Source organism: Babylonia areolata, chromosome 2, assembly GCF_041734735.1.
Source record: "Babylonia areolata isolate BAREFJ2019XMU chromosome 2, ASM4173473v1, whole genome shotgun sequence".
In the NCBI taxonomy this organism is placed as follows: domain Eukaryota; kingdom Metazoa; phylum Mollusca; class Gastropoda; order Neogastropoda; family Buccinidae; genus Babylonia; species Babylonia areolata.
Genome location: NC_134877.1, coordinates 20146469 through 20173603, shown reverse-complemented (window position 1 = coordinate 20173603; position 27135 = coordinate 20146469). Strand labels below are relative to the sequence as shown.

At 41.2% G+C, this 27135-nt stretch overlaps 1 protein-coding gene across 2 annotated transcripts; it reads left to right on the top strand.

Annotated features, from left to right (window-relative positions):
• Positions 1-27135, top strand: LOC143298951 (prostatic acid phosphatase-like). 2 transcript variants are annotated; one of them, XM_076612003.1, is made up of 13 exons: positions 1-34; positions 2694-2849; positions 3822-3914; positions 4935-5021; positions 5873-6013; positions 6626-6718; positions 9631-9717; positions 12965-13088; positions 14401-14486; positions 16840-17011; positions 18025-18144; positions 19771-19941; positions 22171-27135. In XM_076612003.1, the coding sequence occupies exons 1-13, from the start codon at positions 29-31 to the stop codon at positions 22203-22205; spliced, it is 1371 nt and encodes a 456-aa protein (XP_076468118.1). In that variant the 5' UTR covers positions 1-28; the 3' UTR covers positions 22206-27135. The 2 variants fall into 2 exon arrangements, with proteins under 2 accessions (XP_076468118.1, XP_076468126.1); XM_076612011.1 differs by having other exon boundaries at positions 19771-27135.

Sequence of the window (27135 nt, the reverse complement as noted above, 5' to 3'; positions counted from 1 at the left end):
ACGTCGTTTGTCCACTTCCTGTGAAAACATGTTGGTAGGTGGTTTTGATTTCTTTCGAAACGTTGTAGTCTCTCGTCCTTTAATTGACAGTTAATTATCATGGGAATATATTATGGATGGTTTTGTAATCCCACTCAAAAGGATTTCCAGCATAGCATTCTGTCTCAGTGTCTGTCATATCACAAGGAACTTAAACTGCTGCAGCCGGGTGCCCTTAAATTCGGGGGGGGGGGGGGGGGGGGGAGGGGGGGAGAAAAAAAGAAAAAAAAAAGTGAAGAAGAAATGGGGATGGCTTCTTCCAGCCAAGGTCTTTGCCGACTGTCACTACAAGGTATTTGATGAAGATCACTATTTGCAGAGTGTGGCCGCATGCTCCTGTGTTTTCCTGCTGCTTGTTCAGTTGTAGGCAGGTGTTGCACTGTACAGGGTGGAACATCATGTCCCAGCTTTTCTCCCACTCAGCGAGCCCGTGGAGGTCTTGCTGCAGTTGTACATAGTTCCGGGGCACTGCAACAACCTTGTACACTACAGTATCATCTGCAAACAGATGTGCTTTCATGCCAGCTTCTCGGGCAGATCATTGGTATAAATCTAAAGAAGGCATGGACCAAGGCTTGAGCACTGTGGTACCCCATAGAGGACATGAGTAAAGCTGAAGCTAATCCTGTTGATGACCACCGCCTGTCTTCTATTGCGGAGGAAGTCAGCAACCAATCTGTTGTTTTCACCACAAATGTCGTAATAGTGGAGTTTGTGCAGGAACAGACTGGTTGACCTTATTAAAGACCTTTGCAAAGCCCACGACAAGAATATCTGTCTGTAGTCCCTGTTCCATGTTTTTCAGCAGTTCATCAACAAACTCCAGAAGCTGTGTTTTGCAGGATATCCCTTTGCTGAAGCTGTGCTATTGTTCACAGAGTATCCCATGTTCAAGATGATGCATGATGGCATTGGTTATGATGTGGTTCATAATCTTGCATGGTACGCAGGTCAGGGACACTGGTCAGGAGCTGGCCAGAACATATTGCTCTCCTTTCTCAAAGATTGGTGTTATGTTGGATCCTTCCAGTCGGATGGAACCATCCTGGTGGAAAAGGATAAATTGAAGATTGTTAAGACTGGTGCTAATTCTGAGTCTTTCAGTATGCATGGGCTGATGTTGTCTGGTCACTGGCTTACTGGGCTGCAGCTCTGACAATGTTCTGAATTATCAAAGCTATCCACAATCAAGGGGACTGGCAGAAAAGTAAAAAGCTTAACTGGCATGGTAATCTGCTGCAGTTCACAGTATTGAATATGCAAACGATGGTGTCATTGTGAAAGCGAACCTTATTTCCTTTACTGGCTAGGTACGAGAGTTTGCTTCATAACTGTATAACAGAATGAGTTTTCTGTACTTCAGAATTCTGTATTCACCAGCACATACACTACTGGAAATTACACCTTCCAATCAAGCTAATCCCCATACATAGCTGAGTGAAAATTTCTTCTGATCTATCATGATAATTAATTTATAACATCAATATTTTTTTTATTACTACTCCTTTAGTGAAATAATGATGAAAATAAGAACAATAATAATAATAACAATGAAAAGAATTATGATGTAAGTAACCACCACCAGAATAAAATACGGAAAATAATAATTATCATTCATAATACACATCACCAAGAATACCCTTAATTGATACACATACCGAATTATGCAACACATTCCATGTAATGCATTGCCACCACTGTAATCATAATTAGGACTATGTCATAGATCATTTCAGTGTTAATTCAACTCCAACACAATGATTATACCAAGTTATACAACGCATTATTTATGAAATTTGCCTTGCCACGAAGTGTAATCATTATTTTATGACTGTGGCATGGATCATTTCTATTCAAGAAACATGGAAACAATGATTATGATCTGCATGGATCATGATTGTATAGATATATTTTGATTTCTGATGATAGGCGATCTTATTATTCTATAAATAATCTAATAATATAACTTCCCATATCACTGACTATCCTAAACTAGAATTTACCTTGTTTAGAGAAATTCTGCTGCTCACTCCCCAGGCAATCATCACTACTAAGAGTGTTAGGTTTCCAAGTAACTAAAATAACCCAGATTATACATACGAACACGTGTACAAAGGCTCTGAATATGTATCGGAATAACACTTCAGGCCTTGAACAGACGCTTCATCTGCTTAGTGTAAGTTTTCAAATGTTAAAATTTTTTTCCTGTGCAGCTATATTGTCATTTTCAGCTACATTCATAGATCTTTCTATGGTAACAGTCCACACAAATTTAACTGAAACACGTTTATAAATGCATTATTTTTCAGACTGGTTACACAAAAGAAAATTTAATTAATGATTTTTTTGTGTGATTAGTTTGGTTGATATTATTGGTATTTTTATGTATGTTATTTTTTGTCTTTGTGTGTGTGTGTGTGTGTGTGTGTGTGTGCGCGCAGTGCGCGCGCGAGTGTGTGTGCATGCACAGGGTGTGTGTGTGTGTGTGTGTGTGTGTGTGTTAGAACTGTGCACAGGTAATGAATGAAGTGTATCCACATTCCACTTGATTAGGTAAGTTCTCATGAAACTTATTGTACATACTGTTCATGTCATGCTTGAAAATTGCCATACCTTGTATGACTCTTGTTTCTGATTCTTCAATGTTGTTTCAGCACCAGAGGGCTGTGTTGGCATGGATTGTACAGGCTGTGCTCTTGTTGATGAGATCATCACTGACAGACGGGTCCGGCCACAGCCAGGGCGATGCACCTGATGTGTCTGTACCTTTCGACCCAGCCAGCCCTTCATCACTTGTGTTGCTGCAACTGGTAGGTAAACTTGAAATACTGCTCTCTTCTCTACCTTGATTAGTAGCTGTAGGATTGTGATTTTCTTCCTTGGTGAAAGAGACACTGATATCTTAACAGGTGTGCCAAGAGAGGATACTGGATAGTCACCAGTTCTGATGTAATTTATGACAGATTGCTCCAAGGGTTCACATTGAAGTTGTGTTTGTTTTTTCCTAAGCATTTTCTGCACAAGAGAAGAAATGTTTAATTATATATATGCTGTTATTAATGCCGTGTGTGTGTGTGTGTGTGTGTGTGTGTGTTGTTTTCACATTTTTTATTTTTTATCATTCGACCACTTCTTTTTGTTTACCCCCCTTTTTTTTGGTCAGGTCTGTAAAATTTTGTCTGGTTCTGGTCCTTTGGAATTTCCTAACAACTCTATATGATCTGTAGTCTACGATAATCTTATGAACAACTTTGCTGTGTAGGAGCAGCAATATAAGCATTTGATATAATCAAATGCAGAGGTTTGTTTGGAAATTATATGTCTTAAATGCACAAATCACAGACATAATTGTGATTTTTGTGGTGAACTGCTTATATTCATGTTCTTGTTTCTCTGCTGGAGGGGGAATGTAGTTTGATATCCTGTCACAGATACTAGTGATTGAAGACAAATTTCCCTTTTGATTTATGAACGTAAGCAGAAATGTTGTCCTTTGTATCAAGTATGTGTTTGGTTGAAAGTTTATTAGTTGACATTAATAGTGTCCTCGTAACAAGTTTATTCTGAATCTTAATCCAGCAGTCTTTTCATCATTATAAGTTATTCAAATTTTTGTGTTGATAAAACATACCATTTTGTATTGTACTTTAAAAGAAAAAAACTTATACATTTTTATTTTCAACCAATAGGTTTAAGACTTTGATGAGTAGAAACATCCACTGTGATTAGTCCAGGTATAAACCTATGACTGCACTGACAGACGGGTGTTGTGATGTTTACAGTTGTTCCGCCATGGAGACAGAAGTCCTACACACATGTTCTCCTGGGATGAGCACCGGTCAGACTGGCCTCAGGGACGAGGGCAGCTGACAAAGGTAAGGTCTGATTACACTTCCTTTTCTCTGATGCACGAATGCACTAAAAAATGACAGCTCTTGGTAAACTATCCTACCTCTACGTGTGCAGACACCAGTCCATGCATCATTTCTCTTAGCTTTGGTGTGGATGTTATCAGTACCTGACACGCTGACTTGTCATTACATGATGTTATCAGTTGCTGATATTGAGTTGTAAGAGAGACTTACCAGTAGCTGATGCATGTATCATTGGTGTTTTCTGTTCATTGAGCATGCAGAAAGATAGGATCAAGAACAGAGGTGACTTTCATCCATCCAGTATTGGATAGCTGCCTTTTTCAAATAAGGGTTGAGTGAATTTGAACAACTGGATAAATGTTTGACTGAGTGTTGAAAGAACTTTGCCCAAAGGCTTTTGGCAGTTTTACAGCAGTACTTCGGGTGCTTTGTTTTTTTTTCCCCATCTTGTCATCCTTCAGTTTCTGGCGATATGTCTTTCTCTCTTATGCTTCCTGTCCTTTTCCCCCAATCCCTTTTTACACCCTCTCTTATTCATTCTCCTTCCCTTCAAGCCCTTCTCTGTCCCCCACCACCCTGTCTTCATTTCCATGTGTTATGGTTTTTGAAGGATCTGTTTACTTTGAAAATGACTGGTGAGTTATTACTACTCGTATACACAGACACAGACACAGACACACACAGACACAGACACAGGCGTGCATACACACACACACACACACACATGCACACACTCACTCACACACACACACACACACACACACACACACACACACACACACACACACACACACACACACACACAAATATATATGGGTCCCATGATTCACTGCCATTTTGCATTTGACCATCTACCATTCCTTCTGCCTGTGTCACCTCTTCGTCTCCTTTTCCACCCACTTTGTACTGACCTTTTGATGTATATATGTTTTTGGTTTAAATGGGTAGGCATTTTATTGACTGAAAAAAGGTGGTTTTTTTCCCTTTTGTGTACACATGTGCATATTTATTCTCTTCCAGTTGGGTATGGAGCAGGCCTATGAGTATGGTAGTGAGCTGAGGCGTAGATATGCCGATTTCTTACCAGCAGACTACAGCAGGTTTGAGGTAAGAACACATTCTTTTTCTCCATGCTTAGTTTTCGATGAGCATTTCTGTCACATGGCATGTACTCAGACTGTTGTTTCTGTCTTACAAGTAACATGTTTCATTTCTTCGGTGTACATACACATGCTTGAGTTCACAGGTGCTCAAACTTGACAAGGCTAACATGACATTTTGACCATGATATCAGCAATGTAGTTTTCTGTATCATAAAGGAAAACAAGAATACATTTGAAGAAGTGGAAATTTAAGTCCAACATTTTCAATATCTGCATAATGCACAGTTTAGATGTAAAGAATTTAAGACGAAGGAAATATATCAGACATGGCAAATTGTTATATTTTGAAAGTTAAACTAAAGGGGCAGGGAGAATTGTATATGTTAAGACCTTCCAGAAAAGTTGAAACAATTCATATTTGTTATATTAGTTGAATAACAGCTAAGTTTAAACTAAAATGTTGTCTTCAGCATACTCAACTTTGTCATGTTCGCCTGTAGTAATATGGATATATTTAACAAGTTCAGTAACCAGTATATTCAGTAATAGCAGCATAAACATACTCAGCTGTAGCATAGAAACAGTCCATGATTACAGCATGAATATATTCAACTGTAATAATATAAGCATATTCAGCTGATAACAAGCAATTATTTTCTTATATTTTTCTTCTGCAGTAATCTGAGCATATTTCATTATCTGTGTTGAAATATAGCAAGGTAAGCATATTTCATTATGGCAACAAAAGCATGTTCACTTTTACTTGTATGAGAGTACAATTTATGCTTTGTGGCACATTGAAACACAGAAGGCTTAGCATGTTGAGGTGCAGTGCACAGTGGATGACTGCCACAGGTTGAGGTCCAGAGCACAGACTATGACCGCACACTGATGACGGCACAGTGCCTGCTCATCGGCCTCTTCCCCACCAACATCTCCCACTGGTCTCCATGGCAACCCATACCCATCCACACCCAGGACGGCGAAAACGACCATGTATGTGTGCCCGGCATACATTCACACACATCTGTTCACTTCAACTGCACACATTTGAACATGCCTTGTATGTGTGTCAGCTTGCATTTGGACATGTCAACACACATTTCATATGCATATGTCTTCAGATTTACACACAAGTGTAAGATCAGGTTTGAAGCATGCCTTTTATCTGAAAAAAGAAGTCATTATTATGTTTAAAGAATACTACCTTTCAGAATTGAAATTTAAAACCAGCTTTCAGAATTGAAATTTACAACCAAACAGCTTGTTAAATTGAAGAGATGAATTTCACTATCCGTACAGTGTATGCAAACAGACTCGGGGAGCTTGTTTTGTATCAGTTCTTTACTTTCTTTTTTTTTTTTTTTGTCTTGTTTCGCTTTTTTCTTTCTGTATGTGAGCCTTGAAGGAAAGGAAGCCTTGTTCATTGAAAAAAAAAAGAAAAAAAAAAGAATTTGGCATTTATGGCTCATGGAATAAAACAGCTTGTACACTGATTATTATGAATTACATACAAAGAGACATGTTTCTTCTGTTGTTTTGAGTATTGACACACAAATACAGTTTGCGATGAACGCAGCAAAACTGATGCCTGTTTGTGTGTCACAGTTATTTGCCCATGCCCCATGTCCAAAGCTGGAACAGCTCCTCAGCCAGTACTACTACTCTGAGAGATCAGAGAGGTTTGATGCAAAGTACAAGGTAAGGCTGCCTGCCTTTGGCAGGAAAATGCATGTCTTAAACATGTCTGCCAAATATTGATAATGCAGTGTTTATGAATAAGGGTTGTTTAGTGGTGTGTACATGTCCAAGCGCGCTGCACTCAGTACAAACGGTCACCCAGTGAGAAGAACCTGCAAATCCTCAGGGCCGCCAGGAGTACGGTTCAGTTTAACGCCAGGTGATGTGCAAATGAGTACTGGATGGAGCTCAGCGAAGAGATACAGAATGCTGCTGAAAGAGGCAACATCCGAGGGATGTATGATGGTATCAAGAAAGCACTGGGACCAACACAGAGCAAGACTGCCCCCCTCAAATCCTCCACTGGGGAAGTAATCAACGATCCTAGCCAGCAGATGGAGAGATGGGCAGAACACTACTCCGACCTCTACTCCACAGAAAACATGGTGTCCAACTCAGCCCTCGATGCCATCAAGTGCATGCCGGTCATGGAAGAACTTGATGCAGAGCCAACTGAGGACGAACTCAGCAAGGCCATTAACAGCCTGACATCAGGCAAGGCACCTGGCAGTGACGGAATTCCTCCAGACATCATTAAACACTGCAAGACTACTCTTCTGCATCCTCTGCACACAGTCCTCTGTCAGTGCTGGAATGAGGGAGCCGTACCGCAGGACATGAGGGACGCCAAGATTATCACCCTCTATAAAAACAAGGGTGAAAGGAACGACTGCAACAATACAGAGGCATCTCACTTCTCAGCATTGGAGGCAAAGTCTATGCTCGGGTCCTTCTAATCCACCTGCAGAAACTGGCCGAATGCGTTTACCCAGAATCACAGTGCGGTTTTCGAGCAGAGAGATCCACGGTAGACATGATCTTCTCCCTTCGCCAAACCCAGGAGAAGTGCAGAGAGCAGAGGATGCCCCTGTATGTCGCATTCATTGACCTCACCAAGGCCTTTGACCTAGTCAGCAGAGACGGCCTTTTCAGGGCTCTTCGAAAGATTGGCTGCCCCCCCAAACTGCACAGCTTGATTGAGTCCTTCCACTCCAACATGAAAGGGACGGTGCAGTTTAATGGTAACCTCTCCAAGCCCTTCGACGTACGCAGCGGTGTCAAACAAGGCTGTGTCCTCGCCCCCACCCTATTTGGAATCTTCTTTGCCCTTCTCCTGAGACATGCGTTCAGCACAGCGCAAGAAGGGATCTACCTGCGGACCAGATCAGATGGCATGCTCTTCAATCTCACCCGCCTCAGAGCAAGGACAAAAGTCTGCGAAGCCCTCATCAGAGACATGCTCTTTGCTGACGATGCCGCAGTTGTGACCCACATCCAGCGGCACTTGCAGTCACTAATGGACCACTTCTCCCAGGCCTGCAAAGATTTCGGTCTGACCATCAGTCTCAAGAAGACAAACATCCTAGGCCAAGACACGCCATCTCCACCAGCCATCACCATTGATGGCTACGAGCTTGAAGCCATCCATCAATTCATTTACTTTGGGTCCACCATCACCAACAACCTCTCCCTTGACACCGAGATCGACAAGAGGATCGGGAAGGCAGCCACAACGCTAGTGCGCCTCACACAAAGAGTGTGGACAAATCCCAAGCTGACCACAAAGACAAGGATGGCTGTATACAACGCCTGTGTCCTCAGCACCTTGCTGTATGGCAGTGAGGCGTGGACCACACATGCTCGTCAGGAGAAAAGGCTCAATACCTCCCACCTGAGAAGCCTACAGCGCATACTCGGCATCTCCTGGCAAGACAAGGTGACAAACACCGAAGTCCTGACTCGCGCTGGCCTCCTGACCATGTATACCATGCTGAGACAGCGTCGGCTGTGCTGGCTGGGCCACGTTCGCCACATGGAAGATGGTCGCATCCCAAAAGACATCCTTTATGGAGAGCTCGCCACAGGGCAGAGAAGCGTCGTCCGCCCACAGCTGAGAAACAAAGACATTTGCAAACGTGACATGAAGGCACTTGAGATCAACACTGAGTCCTGGGAGGGCCTTGCAGATGACCGTAACAGATGGAGAAGCACTCTCAAGAATCAGCTACGGATTGGTGAGGACAAACTGTCAGCTGTTGCAGCAGAAAAGCAAGCTCGCAGAAAAGGGACGGCAGCCGACAGACCAGCATCAGCTTACACATGTGATCGCTGCGACAGAGACTGTCTCTCTTGCATCGGTCTCTACAGTCACAGGTGGTGCTGCTTGGTCCAAGCAGACAGCCTAATTAGACATTAGGTCGGATATACTCTATCTGTGGTCAGCCATGACCGAAGGAGGCCTGCTACTAAGTGGTGTGTGTGTATTGTTTAGTGGTGTTCAGTGTTTTGTTTTTATGGTGAAATTATTTTATTTTGCATATTTTGCTTTATTTTGTTGTTTTGATTATATCTTGTTGTACTTGATAAGAAAATTAAATTGTCACAACACTAAGGATTTTTTTTTTCTTTTCTCCTATTATTTTGTGCCAGAGTCTAGTTGAGAATTTTGTTCTTGCTGATTGCTGTACTCAGTAAGCTGTACTCAGTAAGATAAACTTTCCTTCTTTTCTTTGTATTTGATACCTCTTAAACACTATGTGAATTCAGATGGATTCATATAGCAAATCATTCTGTCATATGATTTAAGTCTGTAAATTTGTGACTCAGAATATATGGATATGCAATACGCCAAAAAGATATCAGACTGCGTGAAATGGGGGGGGAAAAAAAGGAAAGGGGTGGGGATGGTGTGATGGGGGGTGGGAGGGTTGGGGGGGTGGGGTGGAGTCAGAGGGTTATATTGATTTATTTGTCAGAAATTGTTGTTATGACACTTTTCTTACTGTCTGTCTTGTTTCATAAGAGTTTTTGAGAGATTTTCTTTCTTTCATCTTTAATATTTTGTTTTTTGTTTTTTTTGTTTTGTTTTACAGCACCTGTATGAGCAGCTGTCAAACCACACACGTACCATTGTCAACCAGACGTTAGCGCATGAGATTTCGGACACCATATTTTGTGAGGTGAGAATGCTATCAGGTTCTGCTGAATACTTGTCAGGGAACTAAGCTTTTGGTGCTGGTATTTTGCTCAATGAACTGTTTGTGTTGGTTAAAATCTCTTCTTCTTCCTTTTGATGGTCCATCAGTTTCGACGATGACAGCTTGCACAGCTAATCTGTTGTGGACCTGCAGGTGGCTGTGGAGTCAAATTCTTGAACGGCATGGTTGTTCACGGGGGGGTGGGGGGGGGGCAGAGGAGCTGTCCTGGTTCAGCTGGCACAGTTGTTGCTACCTTCCTCCTCTCACAGGCCTACATGATTGATGCTTGCATGGCGTTCCTTTTCAAAGCTTTGAGAGAGCACGCCTACCAAGCCTGTTCTGCACATGGTGTTTGAGCTTCCTTGGGACGATCCCGACGAGGGGTGCATTGGCCTTCACACACTCTTTGAACCACTTGCATAGCCTGCCTTGGTTCCGCTTGCTTGAGCAAAGCACACTTAGTCCATGTCTCACACCTGTACAGGATACTGGAGAGAATGATGGCCTTGTACACCTTCAGCTTTGTGGACAGCCTAATGTTTGCTGGTTCAGGACACATGTTCTCAGACGACCGAGAGCTTGGCTTGCTTTGCAGATCCTGATGTTGACTTCTTTGTCCAGGAATCCATCACTAGAATGACGCTGTCAGGGTACTTGAATTCTTGCACTGTCTTCAGCTCTGTCCCATTGATGGTGATTGAATGGGGACAAGCAGTGGAAGTGGGGGCAGGCTGTAGCAGGACCTCTGTTTTACCCAGGCTGATGGTGAGTCCAAAGAGACTGGAGGCTTCAGCAAACTTGTTGATGATGAGCTGGAGGTCAGACTCCTTGTGCGCCATGAGGGCGCAGTCATCAGCAAAAAGTGTTTTCAAAGTGATCCTCTCCATTGTCTTGGTTTTGGCGCTTGAGTGGCAAAGATCAAAAAAAGATCCGTCCAACCTGTACCTCCGGTACACCCTGAGTACGAGGTCCCTGACAGCATGGCTGAGCACACAGGTGAAGAAGAGGTTGAAGAGGACGGGAGTCAGAACACATCCTTGCTTGATGCCATTTGTGATGCTGAATGGCTCTGACGCTTCTCCATCAGAGAGTATCATTCCAGTCATGTCATCATGGAACAGGCGAACCAGGTTCACGAACCTGTTCGGACGTCCAAACTTCGAGGGCCATCATCGACTGACAAACTTAAAGATCTCTACAGGACTTCCGACCATCCCAGGGGTTTTACCCAAGCTAGTCCGCTTGATTGCCTTCATGACCTCCTCCATTGTAGGAGGATGGTCAAGGCTGTTGACTGTGGGTTTTGGGGGGTCTGCTCCAGGGCAGCAGAATGGGCAGTAGAGGGCCTGTTGAGAAGGTTGCTGAAATGTTCTCTCCACCTGAAGTTGATTCTGTTCTTCTCGTTCAGCAATGCAGAGCTATCTGCTGACAGGAGTGTTGTGTGGTGCATGGCTCGGCCAGTCCGTAGACTTCCTTGATAGCAAAGAAGAAGTGAGTTATTAGTGTCAGTGTACCTCAGGACTTCATCAGCCGTTCTCTACTACCATTCATCCTGCATTCTGCACAGTGTGGTCTGTGCCTGTCTCTGGAGTTGCCTGAAGTGATCACACTTCAAGGTGGAGGCCACTCAAGGTAGGCCTTCTGCTTTTGCTCCAGGAGGTGTCTAATGGTCTTGTCATTCTCATTTAACCAGTCCTGGTAGACTGGTTTTTTGGTCTGATGGTGGACATTGCTAGCTCCTTCACCAGAGTTTTGAACTGGTCCCACATCTATGTTATGCTTTTAGTCAGTGGTGCATGGAAGATCAGCCTGTTGGTGCCACCAGTTGAAATACACTTTGGCAAGTATGCACAGACAGACAGACACACAGATGTGCACATGTAAATACCCACACACACATACAAATACATAAATACACATATAAAGTTATTCATGCATACAGTATACTTCACAGAAACCATTTGGGGATTCAGAACACAATTTTTTATTTTTTTTTTAATATGAATTTTGAATAAGATTTACAAGTAAAAAAGTACTGCTTCCAATCAGATTTGCTTGACTCTTTGGGGGGTTACTTTTAGGAACACTACAGCAAAGAGTGCCAAATATGAGATCTTTTATAAAGTAACAGTCCTGCAAAAATCTTGTGAATAACCTGCATGGACATGCTAGGGCCTTAATCTCACTTGTTGGTGTGTATCTATTCATTAAGAAGATGAATTATGCACATTAATCTTTTAGTCTATATCAGTGATAAGAAACTCTAGGGAGAGCTGGACAGTACAAGGTCTTCAGAGAAGCCCCCCTCAGTCAGGTGTTTCGACCCTTAACTCCGTACACTCTGAAGGGGCGGGGCCGCGCCCAGGTCATGACTCCTGGATGCCCTTGTATTGCCACGTTTGTTTTTTTTCTCTTTTTTTTGTCTTGGTCCTCAGCAGGTTCGAACCTGTGCCTCCAGGGTGGTCGCCACTTCAGGACTGAGTCATCTTCTTTTCTGGCAGACGTTTAACCACTGAGCCATCATACGCCTGGTTTGAGAAGGGAAATTTTAATCCTTATGAAATTTACTTTCATTCCTCCTCGATTGGATTCAGCTGGAACTCTTTTCTGCTGCTTCTGCCCTTGCATTGAGAGCCCATGTCCTCTCTCTGCCAGAAATTGACAGCTGTTTCATGAGGCTGTAGGCAGATGCGCCCACAAACCCTCTTGCACCAATCTCTATGGCGAGGACTTTGGCTTGGAAGCCAGATTCTCTCAGGCTGCTGGCTAGACTAGCATACTTCTCGGTCTTGTAGATGTAGGCTTCCTCCATTCTGCTTTCATATGGCACAGGGTTATAGGAACACAATATTGCCTTTTTCCTTCAGAACAGTGTGGCTACATAATCAGTGCCAAGGGAGGGAGGGGCCTATACAGTTTGGTTGGTAAAAACAATCCTACGCATGGAAAGCTCATTATAATAATGATGATAGACAGTACTTATATGGTGCAAACTCCCCATGTAATGGGCTCTAAGTGCCTTACATGAAACAATACATATACAATGGTGCATAATAACATACCTCTAGGCACATGAAAAGACAAAACATGTGTGTATCTTTACTCCAAGACAGTACCACAAATTGCAGGTATGAACACACACACACACGCAGATACAAAATGACACCAACAAAAAGGAAAACGAAGGTGGTTTCCACCTTGCTGATGTTGTGTGTGTCTCTCCCTCCAGTCCCAGCACAACATGTCGAGGCCCCCCTGGATGACGCCGAAGATGTTTGAGGAGCTGATGGTGCTGAAGGTGGAAAGCTACTCCATGAAGTGGAGGGCAACGGGGTCAGCTCAGCTGGCAGGAGGTACGGTGACCCCGGCTGGAATGGTGCACTTTGTGGAAAGTGAATGTGCCCTTTGTGGAAAGTGAATGGTGCACTGTGGAAAGTGAATGGTGCACTTTGTGGAATGATGCACTTTATGGAAAGTGAATGGTACAGTTTTTGGAAAGTGTTAGGGTAGCTGTTAGATGCACATGTATGTTAAAAAATGTATGTATGCACTGTGTGTGTGTGTGTGTGTGTAGTCACATTTCGGTGTGTGTATGTAACATTGATGTAATGTTTTATGTTAACAAAAGCATTTTGTAAAGCACCTAGAGCAGATTCCTGGATAGTGTGCTATATAAGCATCCATTATTATTATTATTATTATTATTAAAGTGAATGATGCGCTTTGTGGAATGATGCACTTTGTGGAAAGTGAATGATGCACTTTGTGGAATGATGCACTTTGTGGAAAGTGAATGATGCACTTTGTGGAATGATGCACTTTGTGAAAAGTGAATGATGCACTTTGTGGAAAGTGAATGACGCACTTTGTGGAAAGTGAATGGTGCACTTTGTGGAAAGTGAATGAAAGTGAATGATATGAAAAAGTAAATGATACACTTTGTAGAAAGTAAATGGTACACTTTGAAGTAAGTGAATGGTACACTTTGTAGAAGGTAAATGATACACTTTGTAGAAGGTAAATGATACACTTTGTAGAAAGTGAGCTATACACTTTGTGGAAAGTAAATGTAGAAAGTGAACGATATGCTTTGTGGAAATGATACACTTTGTGGAAAGCAAAAGTAAATGATACACTTTGTGGAAAGTGAATAATACACTTTGTAGAAAATGATGAACCATGTGACAGTTAAAAACAAGCAGTCCATCTGTCTCTTTTGTCTGTTTTTATCAGTCATGAAATATTCTTATACATGATCGTTTGAGAGATACTGCAACCATGTGTGCGCTTGCATACATTTTGTACACTTGTGTTGATGTGGTTCTGATCATGCATGTATGCTTGGACTTAAATTCTTTTTTTGTGATATAAGAAACTTGAATACTTAAATTCTATTTTTGTAATATAAGAACCTTAAATTCTTTTTTTGTAATATAAGAAACTTTTTCAAACGTTTTTTTTTACACACTGTGCTTTTTTCTTGGTATCTTATTCACACACACACACACACACACACACATACACTCATTACTGCCGTGTCTAACCTGTGTGTTAAGAAGAGAATTTCTGTCATCTGTGCTTAGTGTGTTTTTGTGCCAATGTATTGTCTTCGATGTAGATCACACCCGTGCATGGGTTTGAAACAACTATAATTTTTCCTTGCAGGTCCCTTACTATCCAAAATGACAAGCAACATGGAATACCGAGCCCAAAAGTCTTCATCCAAAGGAAAACTCTTCTTGTTTTCAGCTGTGAGTTGAACTGACTGTTAAAAAGTTAATGTGGCATGGCCTTTCAAAGCCATAGTGGCAATGAATTCATTTTCACTTTGTCTCGGGCCCAATCCTTCCCATCCGCCATTTTAACTTTCCGGCGCTCAAGTCAGGTACTCAGGCATACGTGGTGGAGTGAGGAGAGTGGGAGTAAAGTGCCTTTCCCATGGACACAAAGCCTCGCCAAACAGGGCCTTGAGCTCTTATCACTGGTCAACACTGGATCAGAAGTCCAACTGAAAACTGCCAAATGAGCTAAGTAAGTTTGTGACCTGATACAAGTCTTCGTCAGACACAAAACATGAGTGTCAAAGAATCGATAGACAGACAGGAATACGAAAAAACTTAGCTGTATGAAGAGCACAGGATCAGGAGTCAAGATGGCTGCTGGAAAAAGAGGAAGCTAGTCAGGGATACAGAGGGGAGGTAACCTAACTTCCGGGAGGTTAACGGCTGTAGCTACTTTCGTTTTTTCTGCATAGGTGGGTAGTACTTTGCACAGGACAGGAATTGGACTCCCTGCTGGAGTCTGCACTAGTTGGTCACTGTAAGTATGTTAGATGAACGTAATTTTGGGGAAAAAAAAATCATTTCTGCTACAGTGCCTCTGCTGTTACCTGTGGCAACTATTTTTGTGCCAGTGGTCGTCTCGCTGTTGAATGTAGCGATAGTGATGATCTTGCTGTTGAGCGTAGCGATCAGAATCAGAATCAGAATACCTTTATTATTGCGTAGAGAAATTAAGTGTGGTGAAGTCTGTGATACATACAAATTATAAACAGAATGGTAAAGTTTGTCATACAACATAATAACAAATAAAACTCAACTCAGTCATAGCAAAGCAAGTCTTATAACTCTCCATTATTCAAAACACACACATACCTGTGCGCACGCACACACCCGCCCGTATGCAAGCAACCATGCACACTTACTGTATATTCACATGCACAAAGTATCAATGGTGAAATCAATATAAATTAATACTAATCTGTAAAAAAATACAACCAAAATGACATAAGAGCATCAGTTACAGGCATATAAACATCCATTTAAGTGATAGTGGTGAAACAGTAAAAGTGAGGACTTCACAAACAGCAGTCTAACAGTGCTTCATGTGTGTTGTCTGTGTTGGTAGTTAGTTTATCGATTTGTGCTGCTCATTTTGTTGGGCTGTTTTCACTCATTGCCCGTGATGTGGACATCTGCAGTACATTTCAAACAAAAGTAGACAACTCATCTGTTTGCTTGTTACCACTGCTTAAGTTTCTGTATGTTTAAGAAAGAAAAGAAAAAGAAAACCACATTTTTTTAATTCTTTGTGATTACTGAACTAAGAGGACATGGAAGAAGGGGTAGCCAAAAAATGAAGAAAAAAAACTGATGTCTTCTTTGCTTGTCTTAAAAGCTGTTATTGCTTGCCTTTAAGTGTGCCTTAGAGAACGCATTTCTGCTGTACTGTTTGAAATAAATATGTTTTCTACAGGTTAGAAAAGACATATTTCTAGTCCTTGCCTTGATAATGTCAGTAATAATGATAGTATTTATATAGCGTTGAATCTTGTGCAGAGACAAATCTAAGTGCTTTCACACTAGTCATTCACACGCATGCATAACTCTAAAACTGAAGAACAGTACTTCATTGCTTGCATTTGAGTTTCTGTGTCTAGGAGATGTCATAGGGTGTGGACTGATCCATTTTCGCTACACCCAAGGCCTCCGAGTATGAAACAAGACTAGATGAAACAAATTTTTATTTGAAGAGGATAGTGGAGTTAGCATAGCTGCCTTTTTTTTCAACAAAAGAATTAAAAAGTTACAGCATGACTCTGAGAACCAGGTGAATGGTGAATGATCGGCAGAGATGCCAACTTCTACAATTTTGTCGTATTTTGTAATGCTCAATCGCAGTTTGTTTCGACATTACGCCAACGTCAGAATTGTTTCGACGAGTTATTTCAACAGCGATTTGGATAGCATGATCACATATTTTCCTGTTGTAACATTACCCAGATGCTCTAGACCTATCAATCACGAGGCCAGGGCAGTCACTACTGAACTTGGTCTCACTTGATGATGCTCAGCTAATCAAGTACATGTTTACATTGAAACAGCATTGAGTGGACCAATCAGCTTAATCGTAGCTATTACACCGTGTTGCAGGTAGGCCCAAGTGTTTGTATGCCTTGTAGATAAAATGTACTTTTGCTAATGTGGCTCAGAGTCCGAGTGTTCCTTCCAAATTCAAAATGTTCCTACCAAATTTCCTGATTGTTCTTACAAACATCTGACAGGGGTTGGCATTTCTGGATCGGTGTGTGGTGTGTGTGTGCAGCATGATGACACGGTGGCAGGGTTGAGTCGGGTGATGGGGTTCTTCAACGACCTGCAGCCCCCCTACCTGACCAGTGTGATCCTGGAGCTGCACCAGCAAGGACACGCCTTCTTCGTCAGGACCCTCTACGACAACCACACCCGCCACAGCCCCTTCATCCAAACCATCGCAGGTCAGTCTTCTCTCCTGTTGTCGGTTTGGGGAAGTAGAGTGTTTGGTTTTATGAGTGATGGCTGAGAGGTAACGCGTCTGCATAGGAAGCGAGAGAATCTGAGTGTGCTGGTTTGAATCACGGCTCAGCCGCTATTTTCTCCCCCTCCACTAGACCTTGAGTGGTGGTCTGGACGCTAGTCATTTGGATGAGACGATAAACTGAGGTCCCATGTGCAGGATGCACTTAGCGCACATAAAAGAACCCACGGCAACAAAAGGGTTGCTCCTGGCAAAATTCTGCTGAAAAATCCAGCTTGTTAGGAAAAACAAATAAAACTGCACGCAGGAAAAAATACACAACAATGGGTGGCGCTCTCAGTGCAGCGACGCGCTCTCCTTGGGGAGAGCAGCCCGAATTTCAGACAGATAAATCTGTTGTGACAAAAAAAAAGAGAAATATACAAATACAAACTTTATAGGATGTTACATGTAGAGTTTTGGTTTTATGAACTTTATTGGATGTTACATGTGGAGTTTTTGGTTTTATGAACTTTATTGGATGTTGTTACATGTGGAGTTTTTGGTTTTATGAACTTTATTGGATGTTGTTGCATGTGGAGTATCAAAAAGAAACAAAACGATATTAAAAAACAACAAAATGACAACAACAACAAAAATTATCAGTTTTGTATGTGTAGATTTTCAAAAGTAAAAAGTAAAGATAAAAAAAAAAATGCAATACAGGAATAGTAACATAACCAACAGGTGTGTCTGCAAAGAGTTGTTGTTGCTTATTGTTATTGAACACGGAAGACACAAAGAAGAAAGTGTAAAGGACCCCCGTTTTCCTTCTCAATACTTGTGTAACAAATGCACCTGCATGTGTGTATGACAAGTGCTATTCCATTTGAAGGAAACTGTTGGTTATCCCAACCGTTCTTAGCTATCAAAAGAAAGAGAAACAGAAATATGTGCCACTATGGCGTTGAGAGATGTGTTGAGCCACTTGACATCAGTGTTGTGCCTGTACAGGATGTTCACAGATGTGTCCCCTGGGCGAGTTCCGTCATCTGCTGGAGGCGGGCATGCTGAAGGCTGAGGACAGAGAGAAAGCCTGTGCTCTCACCACTGCCTCACGCCTCTGGAAAGAAAGTAAGGAACACTGTGAGCAAGAAAGTCAGACTCCCCCCTCCCCCACCCACCCCCTGGACCCACTCCCTTACCTCAGGACAGAAGTCTTTGAATACCTTTCCCTCACACACCCCGATACTTAATGTGAGCCACAGAGTGAGTAAGGGTGACTCAGTTCTGAAGGGAACAAATCCTGCTGATTGGTTGAGTCAGAACGAGGCCTGGGTGCATAGTATTGTGCTGACCAGAAAATTAGGCCAACAGTAAACATGGCTTTTGATGGCATTAATTTGACACAGCAAGTATACTTGATAGATAGTATACAAAGGAACTCGACTTTTTAACACAGTAACAACCCTCCCACCCCCCACCCCCAAGAAAAAAAGACATATATGTGACTTGATTTCACATTACATTCACAATATGCACATGGACCGATACAGAAATGCTGACGGGTGGTATTTACAGTAATTTTCGGCCTATAAGGGGCTACTCTCTAACTCGAATCTGACGCCTGCATCTTATCAGCTGTATGCGCCCTAGCTGTGTCTGAAAACTGAATTCTGACCACCACAAGGGGCATTTGACACAGCAAACTAAAAAAATGACAACATCTTTGATCACAACAAACACTCGCGTTCATGCTGAACAGCAACTAGTCTTACTTACCACTGTTTGATTTGACATGGCTCATGTTCATTATTGAATCAGATTGAAACCAAGTTGCATACTATGCCAAAATTTCAACTGAACTGATTGCAGTTTGCCCTTAGGCCATGAGAAATGAGCAGTGCCTGAGTTGGGGGATGTAACTGTTAAAGGTGTGACAGCAGAGAATCAGAAGTGAACTGAACGTTGTTCAAAAGCAGAACACAAAGCACAGTTGGTGGATGGGACAGAAAACAGGACCAGCAGACTGGATTCTGATTGAACAAGTTCATGAACTGGGGCTTTACAACAGTGTACATTTCACTTAAGGTTGTAAAATTGTAAAAAAAAAAAAAAAAGAAAAAAGTGTTAAAAAAAAGGAGTAAATAAAAGAGCAGACAAACAGAGTAACAGAGCTGAGTCGTCAAGTAGGTGAAAACAGTTCCAGTCCAATTTCCCGAAGATAATGTCATTACTTGGAATATAGCATATGCTGTTTGCTGAGCCATTATGAAGGACATTCACTTTACAGCAGATGTGGCTTATCAGATGTCTGCACCTTATATCAGTTCAAAATAACTTTTTTCTTTAAATTCAGAGGGTGCGTATTGTAGGCTGAAAATAATGGTACGTACTCACATCATGGACACAGAATGACACAGAAATGGTGACAGATAGTATGGTATGTACCCACATCATGGACACAGACTGACACAGAAATGGTGACAGATAGTATGGTATGTACCCACATCATGGACACAGACTGACACAGAAATGGTGACAGATGGTATGTACCCACATCATGGACACAGACTGACACAGAAATGGTGACAGATGGTATGGTATGTACCCACATCATGGACACAGACTGACACAGAAATGCTGACAGATGGTATGGTATGTACCCACATCATGGACACAGACTGACACAGAAATGGTGACAGATGGTATGGTATGTACCCACATCATGGACACAGACTGACACAGAAATGCTGACAGATGGCGTGGCGATCCTGACGGGAGCGGTGGTGGTGCTGGTGGTGGCGGTGACAGTGATGGCCTACAAGCTGAAGAAGACTAGGCTGCAGCGAAGGGAGCGGGGCAGTATACAGTACCGAAAGCTACTTCAGGACAATGCCGACACTGAAGACGATGACAGTCACCCCGATGGTTTATAGTTCTCCTTTCTTTCCTCAACCATCTGTCCTGTGTGTAGTGTTTCAAATTCAGTTTTTAAAGGCATATCTCATCAGTGGTGTTGTGTTTGTGAACAGGATGTGTGAAAGAAAAATGTTGTTGCTTGATCAGTGATCATTGTGTATGATTAAAGTATGATTATCATTAAAGGCAGGTCATTATATTTTTTTGCATGAAGCGATAGTACATAGACAGATATCCCTAGGTCTGATCTCATCAACAAGTTGTAATAAGGAAACAAAAAATATCAGTGCTGAGTCATGATGGTTTTGCCGAGGGTCTTGGCCACTTCCCTGCTCAGCCTCAGTGTGGTGTGATGGAAGTGGCAGTAGATTCAGGTGCAATGTGTTTGGACTTCCAATCTGAGAGTTCCAGGTTTGAATCTCAGTAACGGCGCCTGGTGGGTAAAGGGTGCAGATTTTTCTGATCTCCCAGGTCAACATGTGTGCAGACCTGCTTGTGTCTGAACTCTGCGTGCAGAAGATCAAATACACATGTTAATGATCGTGTAATCCATGTCAGCATTTGCTGGGTTATGGAAACTTGAACATACCCAGCGTGCACACCCCTGAAAATGGAGTATGGCTGCATACATGGCGGGGTAAATAAACAAAATGGTCATACATGTAAAGTGTCACATGTCTGAGTGTGTATATGTGCATGCCTGAAACCTGATTGAGTGACACAGGAAACAAATGATGAGTGCCCAATGGCACTGTCAGTCGGCCCTACCCATGTAGGCAGCCTGTTGTACAAATGTTTCCTTGTTTGTAAATTGGTTAGAGATTGGTCTCCAACCGAGGATAGGCACTATATATTATAAGTATCCTGTCATCATCAATGTGTTCAGTGAAATCTGTGCCATGGGCTTTAAGTGCAATGCGTATGGAGTGTTCAGTTGAATCTGTTAAGCCTCTGTAAAGTACTCTTAACGATGCAGTTTTGCATGGATGGAGTGCAGAAAAATCAAAGTGGCATGTATATCAAATGGAACAGTTCCATTGTGGTTCAGCCCAATGCAGAGGGAGTCAAGACAAAGAACAGAGCATGATAACTGGTTTTGGTTGATCATAGAGGTGACAGTCCTTCACTGGCTGGTGGTTGTGCTGGTCAGCAGCAGGCAAAGGGTTAAACTGTTTCTTCTCTCTTCTTCATCTTCTGTGCTGGTGTCCATTTGTCTTTGTATCATCTGGTTGGGATTTTTTTTTTACCTTATTTTTTTTTTTTTATTTTTTTTTTTTACCCAGTTTCGGCAGAAATATTTGTTTGGAATGGTGCTTGAGGGTGTTTGGTATTTCCATTCATTGGTCAGACTACTTACATGGAATACAGGCTCATGCATATTTTGATTCTCTCCAAACAACAACACGGATTTCAGGGTTTTAAACTGGAATGTGCTTCACAATGATTGCGCAGATTGCAGGTTTGTTTGTGTGTGCAGCAGGCTTATTTTGATCAGCTCAGATGGGGTCTGTTGAATGACTATACACAACACACATGAAGGAGTCGTTGAATGACTATACACAACACACATGAAGGAATCTGTTGAACTACTATACATAACATGCATGAAGGAATCTGTTGAATGACTATACACAACTTGCATGATGGAGTTGTTGAATGACGGTATGTGATCGGAGGTGGCAAGGGACGAGCAAATCTGCTCAGATGTTTCCCAGGCAGATTGGAAGCGTCTTCATCTCTTGAAGTCCATCATTATAAAATGCCCTGTTGAACTCCGTAACTAAATTTGAATGCACCAACCACTTAATATTGTCACTTTTTGTGTATATCAGTGTGAAATTTGAATCTCATGTATAACATAGAGACTGTGAGAAAACCTTGATAAGACTTAGCATCCAGCAGGAGACAAAATGTTTCTGGTGGTGTTTTTGTGTGCACAAATAACATGTATACTGTATACAGGTATTTTACTTGCATTTGAATTGCTACTTTTCCCAATCTGTCCTTCAGTGTTCATCAAATGTTCAGTGTGTGGTACCCAACGTTTGGGTCGCAGTGATGTTAGGAAAAGGGAAAGTTTTAGTATGGCTAATTTCTTGTGTGTTTCTCTCTCTCTCTGTTTGCTGTTTGTCAGTTTGCTTGTTTTTTCTTGCCCAAAACTTGTTCTGCTAATGTCTGATTTTTGACTAAGGAATTGATAGACTTCATGTGCTTTCTCTCTCTCTCTCTTTGTTTTAGTGGAGCGTTGGCCTAGAGGTAACGTGTCCGCCTAGGAAGCAAGAGAATCGGAGTGCGCTGGTTCGAGTAATGGCTCAGCCGCCGATATTTTCCCCCCGTCCACTAAACCTTGAGTGGTGGTTTGTGTGTGCAGTATGCACTTAGCGCACGTAAAAGAACCCAGGGAAACAAAAGGGTTGTTCCTGGCAAAATCTGCAGAAAAATCCACTTCGATAGGAAAAACAAATAAAACTGCATGCAGAAAGAAATACAAATTTTTTTTCATTGATTTGCTTTTTTCTTGCCCAGTTTTTGTTCTGCTTATCACAGGGTGTGGAACTGATACTTCTTAACTGTATCCTTTATCATTCCATATCATGGTGCATGAATTTGTTTATTTATTATTTTTGTTCATCCCTTTAAGTGGGATGGTGTTTTCGATGAAGGGATGTGTGGTATGAATGAGTCTCAGGAGTTACTTTGAAAAAAGTTACCTGTTTTGTCTGTGATACACTGACAATCCATTTTGGTTCTGTTACCTATGGGTCAATATTGCTTCACCTGGAAGCCTGTGTTCCTCCCCTGGGCCCCATGTAAATGTTATTGTGTGGAAGATGTGATATGGGTATACCGGTTTGAGTATATATACTCACTTGAAATGACATTCCATTTGTCTTTGTCAGTTTGAGCTATTTTTGATTTGAAATGGTTTGTAGTGCTATTAACATTGCTTTTCAGAAGAGCTAATCAGCTTCTAAAGGAAGTTTTACACAAAATCATGGCTGCCCACACACTTGCTTAAATTACTCCCTTTAAAAAAAAAAAGAAAAGTATGCATAACTAGGTATTTGCATTTTTCACATACTTCTGGATTTTATTACACTATTACACAGATACTTTATACAAATGCTTTTATTATTGCACTGAAAAAGATTTTTTTATGTCTGTCGTTTTTTGGACTAAAGGATGAGAACATGTAGTAAATTCTTGTCAATGTAGCAATGAAAGTACTAATGTGTGAAATTTTTCTTTAGTTGTGAACAGATTCCAGTGTATGAAGATGAGACAAGTTTGGTGATATTTAAAGTGGGGTGTGAGGAGAACGGAGAAATCACCACTTGCTGTTTTCACATGGAGGCTAGCCATACAAATACAGTTGTGAACTGATTTTTTCCCTGTTACAAAATGAAATATTTCAAAGTCATTGTAGATGTGACAACACATGAGCAGAAATCATACATGAAGAGATGGGCTGATTTAATTACATTGTCTCTTTTTTTTCATTGCTTTTGTTACGCATGTGTTTGCCTTTGTAGCCTAGCTATGAATGTTCATATTGAGAACCAGTTGCTTCATTATTTGTTTGATCACTTCTGAATATTATTCTGTATGGTTGGAAGGTTTTCTTGTGTACTGTGGTTTTCTTTGGGGTTTTTTCAGGGTCACAACAATTGCAGCAAGTGTTGTCAGGCTTTAGTCATATGGCCGTATTGATTGGCTTTTTTTTTTTAACCTCTTCAGTGCCCCGTAACTTATATATACAGCAGTAAAAAATCTTCACTATTTGCCCCATGACATACATGGAAATGTTCACGTCAATTCAGAATTTTTCAGTCACATTTTAAAGTTGATGTGTCCCATTTTTCATGAGGAGCAACAGCCAGCCACTCTCTTTATGGTAATTACTGGATATTTTTGTCAGTACCCCTCTCAGAAAATTTCAAGATGGTGGACAGCAAAGTACAATCTGGCTCTTGTGGCTTGAAACAGCAGTGTGTTGCAAATACCCTTTGTGATTTTGTCACCCAGGATGTTGCAGATGCTTTACAAGTCATTGAAGAGGATGCAGTTTGTGCTTCTGGTGGGAAAATCTTTTCAGATGGTTTGCTCGATGCAAATGAGAGTCACGATTTGCAGAGAGGGTGGAGTGTGGGGGGAGTTGTAGAGCTAAATGTTGCAATGACAGGAGAGAGATTGGACAGGAGGCCTAGAATAGCTCTGTGGCTGACCCAGAGTTGAACTCAAATGTCCCATTATTCAGGGCAGGGAAGGAGGGATTGATGAAGAGGGTAGAACAATGTCGTGTGTTGCATGAATCACTGGAGAACAGTACTCAAACCCCCTCCTCTGCACTGTGTGAAAACTGGGTCACTGTTAACCTCTTTGATGTTGTCTGAAAGTGAGCAAAAGGTGAGTGGACGTGGCACTGGCAGGAATGGCGCATGAAAGAGGTGTGTGTGTGTGTACGTGTAGGTTTCTATTTCTCTTCAAAAAGACTAAAAGAAACAGTTTGCCGACTACATTTCTACTGTTGTTGCCAAGAAACTGGGAGTGAATGATGGGCTTAAAATGTGAAGACTACCATAATTTTGGATGATATTTCATGACTCTTATGTATACATGTTACGGAAACATAAAGTTTTTAGTTTTCATATATTTTCAAGGTTCATTTAAGCTGTTTTTACTGTCATTCTATAACATATATTCAGAAAATTTGTTTTTCTTACATTTATAGTTCACTCATTGCTAACTAGTGCGTTAAGTAAGCTTCAAACTATTAGAAATTGATAATCTGTTCATTTTCCTTTCAGAAAAGTGTGGGTTATGTGTACTTTCTTCCAGGTTGTTTGCATGCTATTTAAAGAAAAAGATTACATTTCACAGCCAAAAAACACCTGGCAAATAGGAAACATAAGCCAAAATAATGCCCAGCACTGATGATATTAATATGAATCTGCTAGAAACCTAAAGTTTTTAGTACATTGAAAAATCCTTGTACTGTGTATTACGTATTTGGAAAAAGAAAATTACTGAATGTTGTTGGCTGTCTTTACACCATTTCTAGGAATGACTTAGCCGTATACAGTAAAAAAAAAAAAAGAAAAAAGAAAAGAAAAAGAAACTGAGGATAAGATGTCATCATGACAAAATTGTGTAACTTGCTTTGTATGAAAAAAAAAAAAAAGTCACCATGACAAAATTGTGTAATCTGCTTTGTATGAAATAAAAAAAGAAAGAAAAAGCACAGTTGGTGTCGTCTGAGATATCCATGTATTTGACTGTTTTGGAAAAACTGGGTAATGATGAAAGTAGGAGACATGGTAAGACGGGTTAACTTCAGATTTTTAATTGTAGAAAATGTTAAAAAGCCTTGGATTATCCCTGAGGAAAAACTTATCACATCAGAGTCAGAGAAAAAACAGTTTATATAGGTTGATTTAGATGGTCTCATGTTTACCAGATGAATGTTTCTTTTTAATGAAAAAAAAAAAAAAAAATCCAGAGACTTTGTCTAAAATAAGGACATGAAAGATAAATTGGTAACCAGACACCTTTGACCCTTACCGTCTTCATCCAAACATTCTGAATTGGGAATGTCCAGTTTGCACCTGTTTGGCACAAACGCTCCAAATCAGAAATCCAAGGTTTAGAAGTGTTTTGAATTGACAGTCTGGGATTGCAATGCCATGCATGGTAAGCCATTAATAGCATCATTGACTTTCAGATGTAGGTGTCTCTTTTAACTCACTCAGTACGGCCAGTCCTCTCTTCTCCTCTACACAGACCCCTCAGATGTTCAGTGGGTGTCTGAATGACCTAACCTTTAGCTTCTGTCGTCAGAACTGTGGTATTCTTTGTCAACATTCACCTCTTCAGTTTAAGAGCGTTCTGCTTGCAATATTTTGATGATGGTAATTGGGATGAAACGCTGTTAACGTCGTCTCTTTCGCCGTTCGTATGGAGAGAGTTAATATCAGCAGCATTTTTTAAATTCTGGAGATTATGAGTTAGAAATTTTCTTTTTTCCATCACTGTCTTTGTTTCTGGCTTTGTCCAGAAAGACTGTCCTCTGTTTCTTTGTCATTTTCTCCATTGCTGGTCCATTCACTTATGGGTTTTTTTTTCTAGAAAGCTTTTAATATATATATATATATATTTTTTTTCTGGACTGTACATTCTGGCACCCATAGTGTGCTCAGGACATGCAAGGTGGTCGTTGGCAAATTCTGGTTTTGTGTGCTTGTTGTTATATATAATTTTGTTTATTGTCTGTCATTACTTTATGTTCAGGTGCGTTCTTTTAATCCTCTGATGAATACTCGTCCTTGGTTAATGTGCGTGAATGCGACTGTACTTGTGCCTAGTGTTCTTTACTATGTTTTTTTTGCCTTTTTTTTGTTTCATGTTTTTAGGCTCCAAGGGACCAGTATTCGGTTTTTCTGTCCTGGTATGGCCCTGTGTGGTCAGCTGGGCTGTGAGCAGTGAAAGACAAAATTAAACAGAGTTTGTGAACATTTCTGACCAGCTTATGATTCACTTTCCTTGTGGAACTTCTGTATCCAGTTTGTGAACCAGCAGTTAGAGCTTTGGGCAGGAATGGGAGAGGGGAGATAACCTGTAAACCAAGCATTACAATTCAGGCTCAGTATTGCAGTACCTTGTCTAATGTATGGTATAATGGCACTTGGCACCAAAACATATCACAGGCTGAAAGTTTGTCCTGGGACCAGTTTCCTTAAACCTTATTTGTGTATAATGAGTCAATTTGATCAAAGTGGGTGGTGCAGTTGAAAAACTTGTCAGTGAGGGGGAAGTAGGGGAGAGTGGGGTGGGTGGCAGGGGGTGGGGGTCTTCAAGTGTGTGCAAAAAAAAAAAAAAAAAAAAAAATCCTGTTTCATTCATGTATCAGTGTTTCAGCAGGCTGTGACCTCGCAGTTGGACGCTGAACGGTATGACATTGGACATGATGTTTATGGATGAGAGTGTTTTATTAATCAATTGAATGTGATGAAAGTCTTGAGTCCAAAGTGTTTTGACGGTGATCTGGTTGAATTCAAATTGATTTCTTTTGTTTAATGTTGTTTTCTGTTTCTTATTTTGTTGTTGTGATTTTACCATGTATGAAGTGCTATTTGTGCACAGAAACTACCAAGTTGACATTTTTTGTTTTGTTTATGTGATGAATAAAGTACTGTGGATTCTGTA

Excerpts from the sequence above, each read along its gene's own strand:
- LOC143298951 (XM_076612003.1), top strand. Across the intron at positions 13,089-14,400 it reads GTCAGCTCAGCTGGCAGGAG|GTCCCTTACTATCCAAAATG; the intron begins GTACGGTGACCC and ends TTTTCCTTGCAG. Across the intron at positions 19,942-22,170 it reads CGATGACAGTCACCCCGATG|TGGAGCGTTGGCCTAGAGGT; the intron begins GTTTATAGTTCT and ends TCTTTGTTTTAG.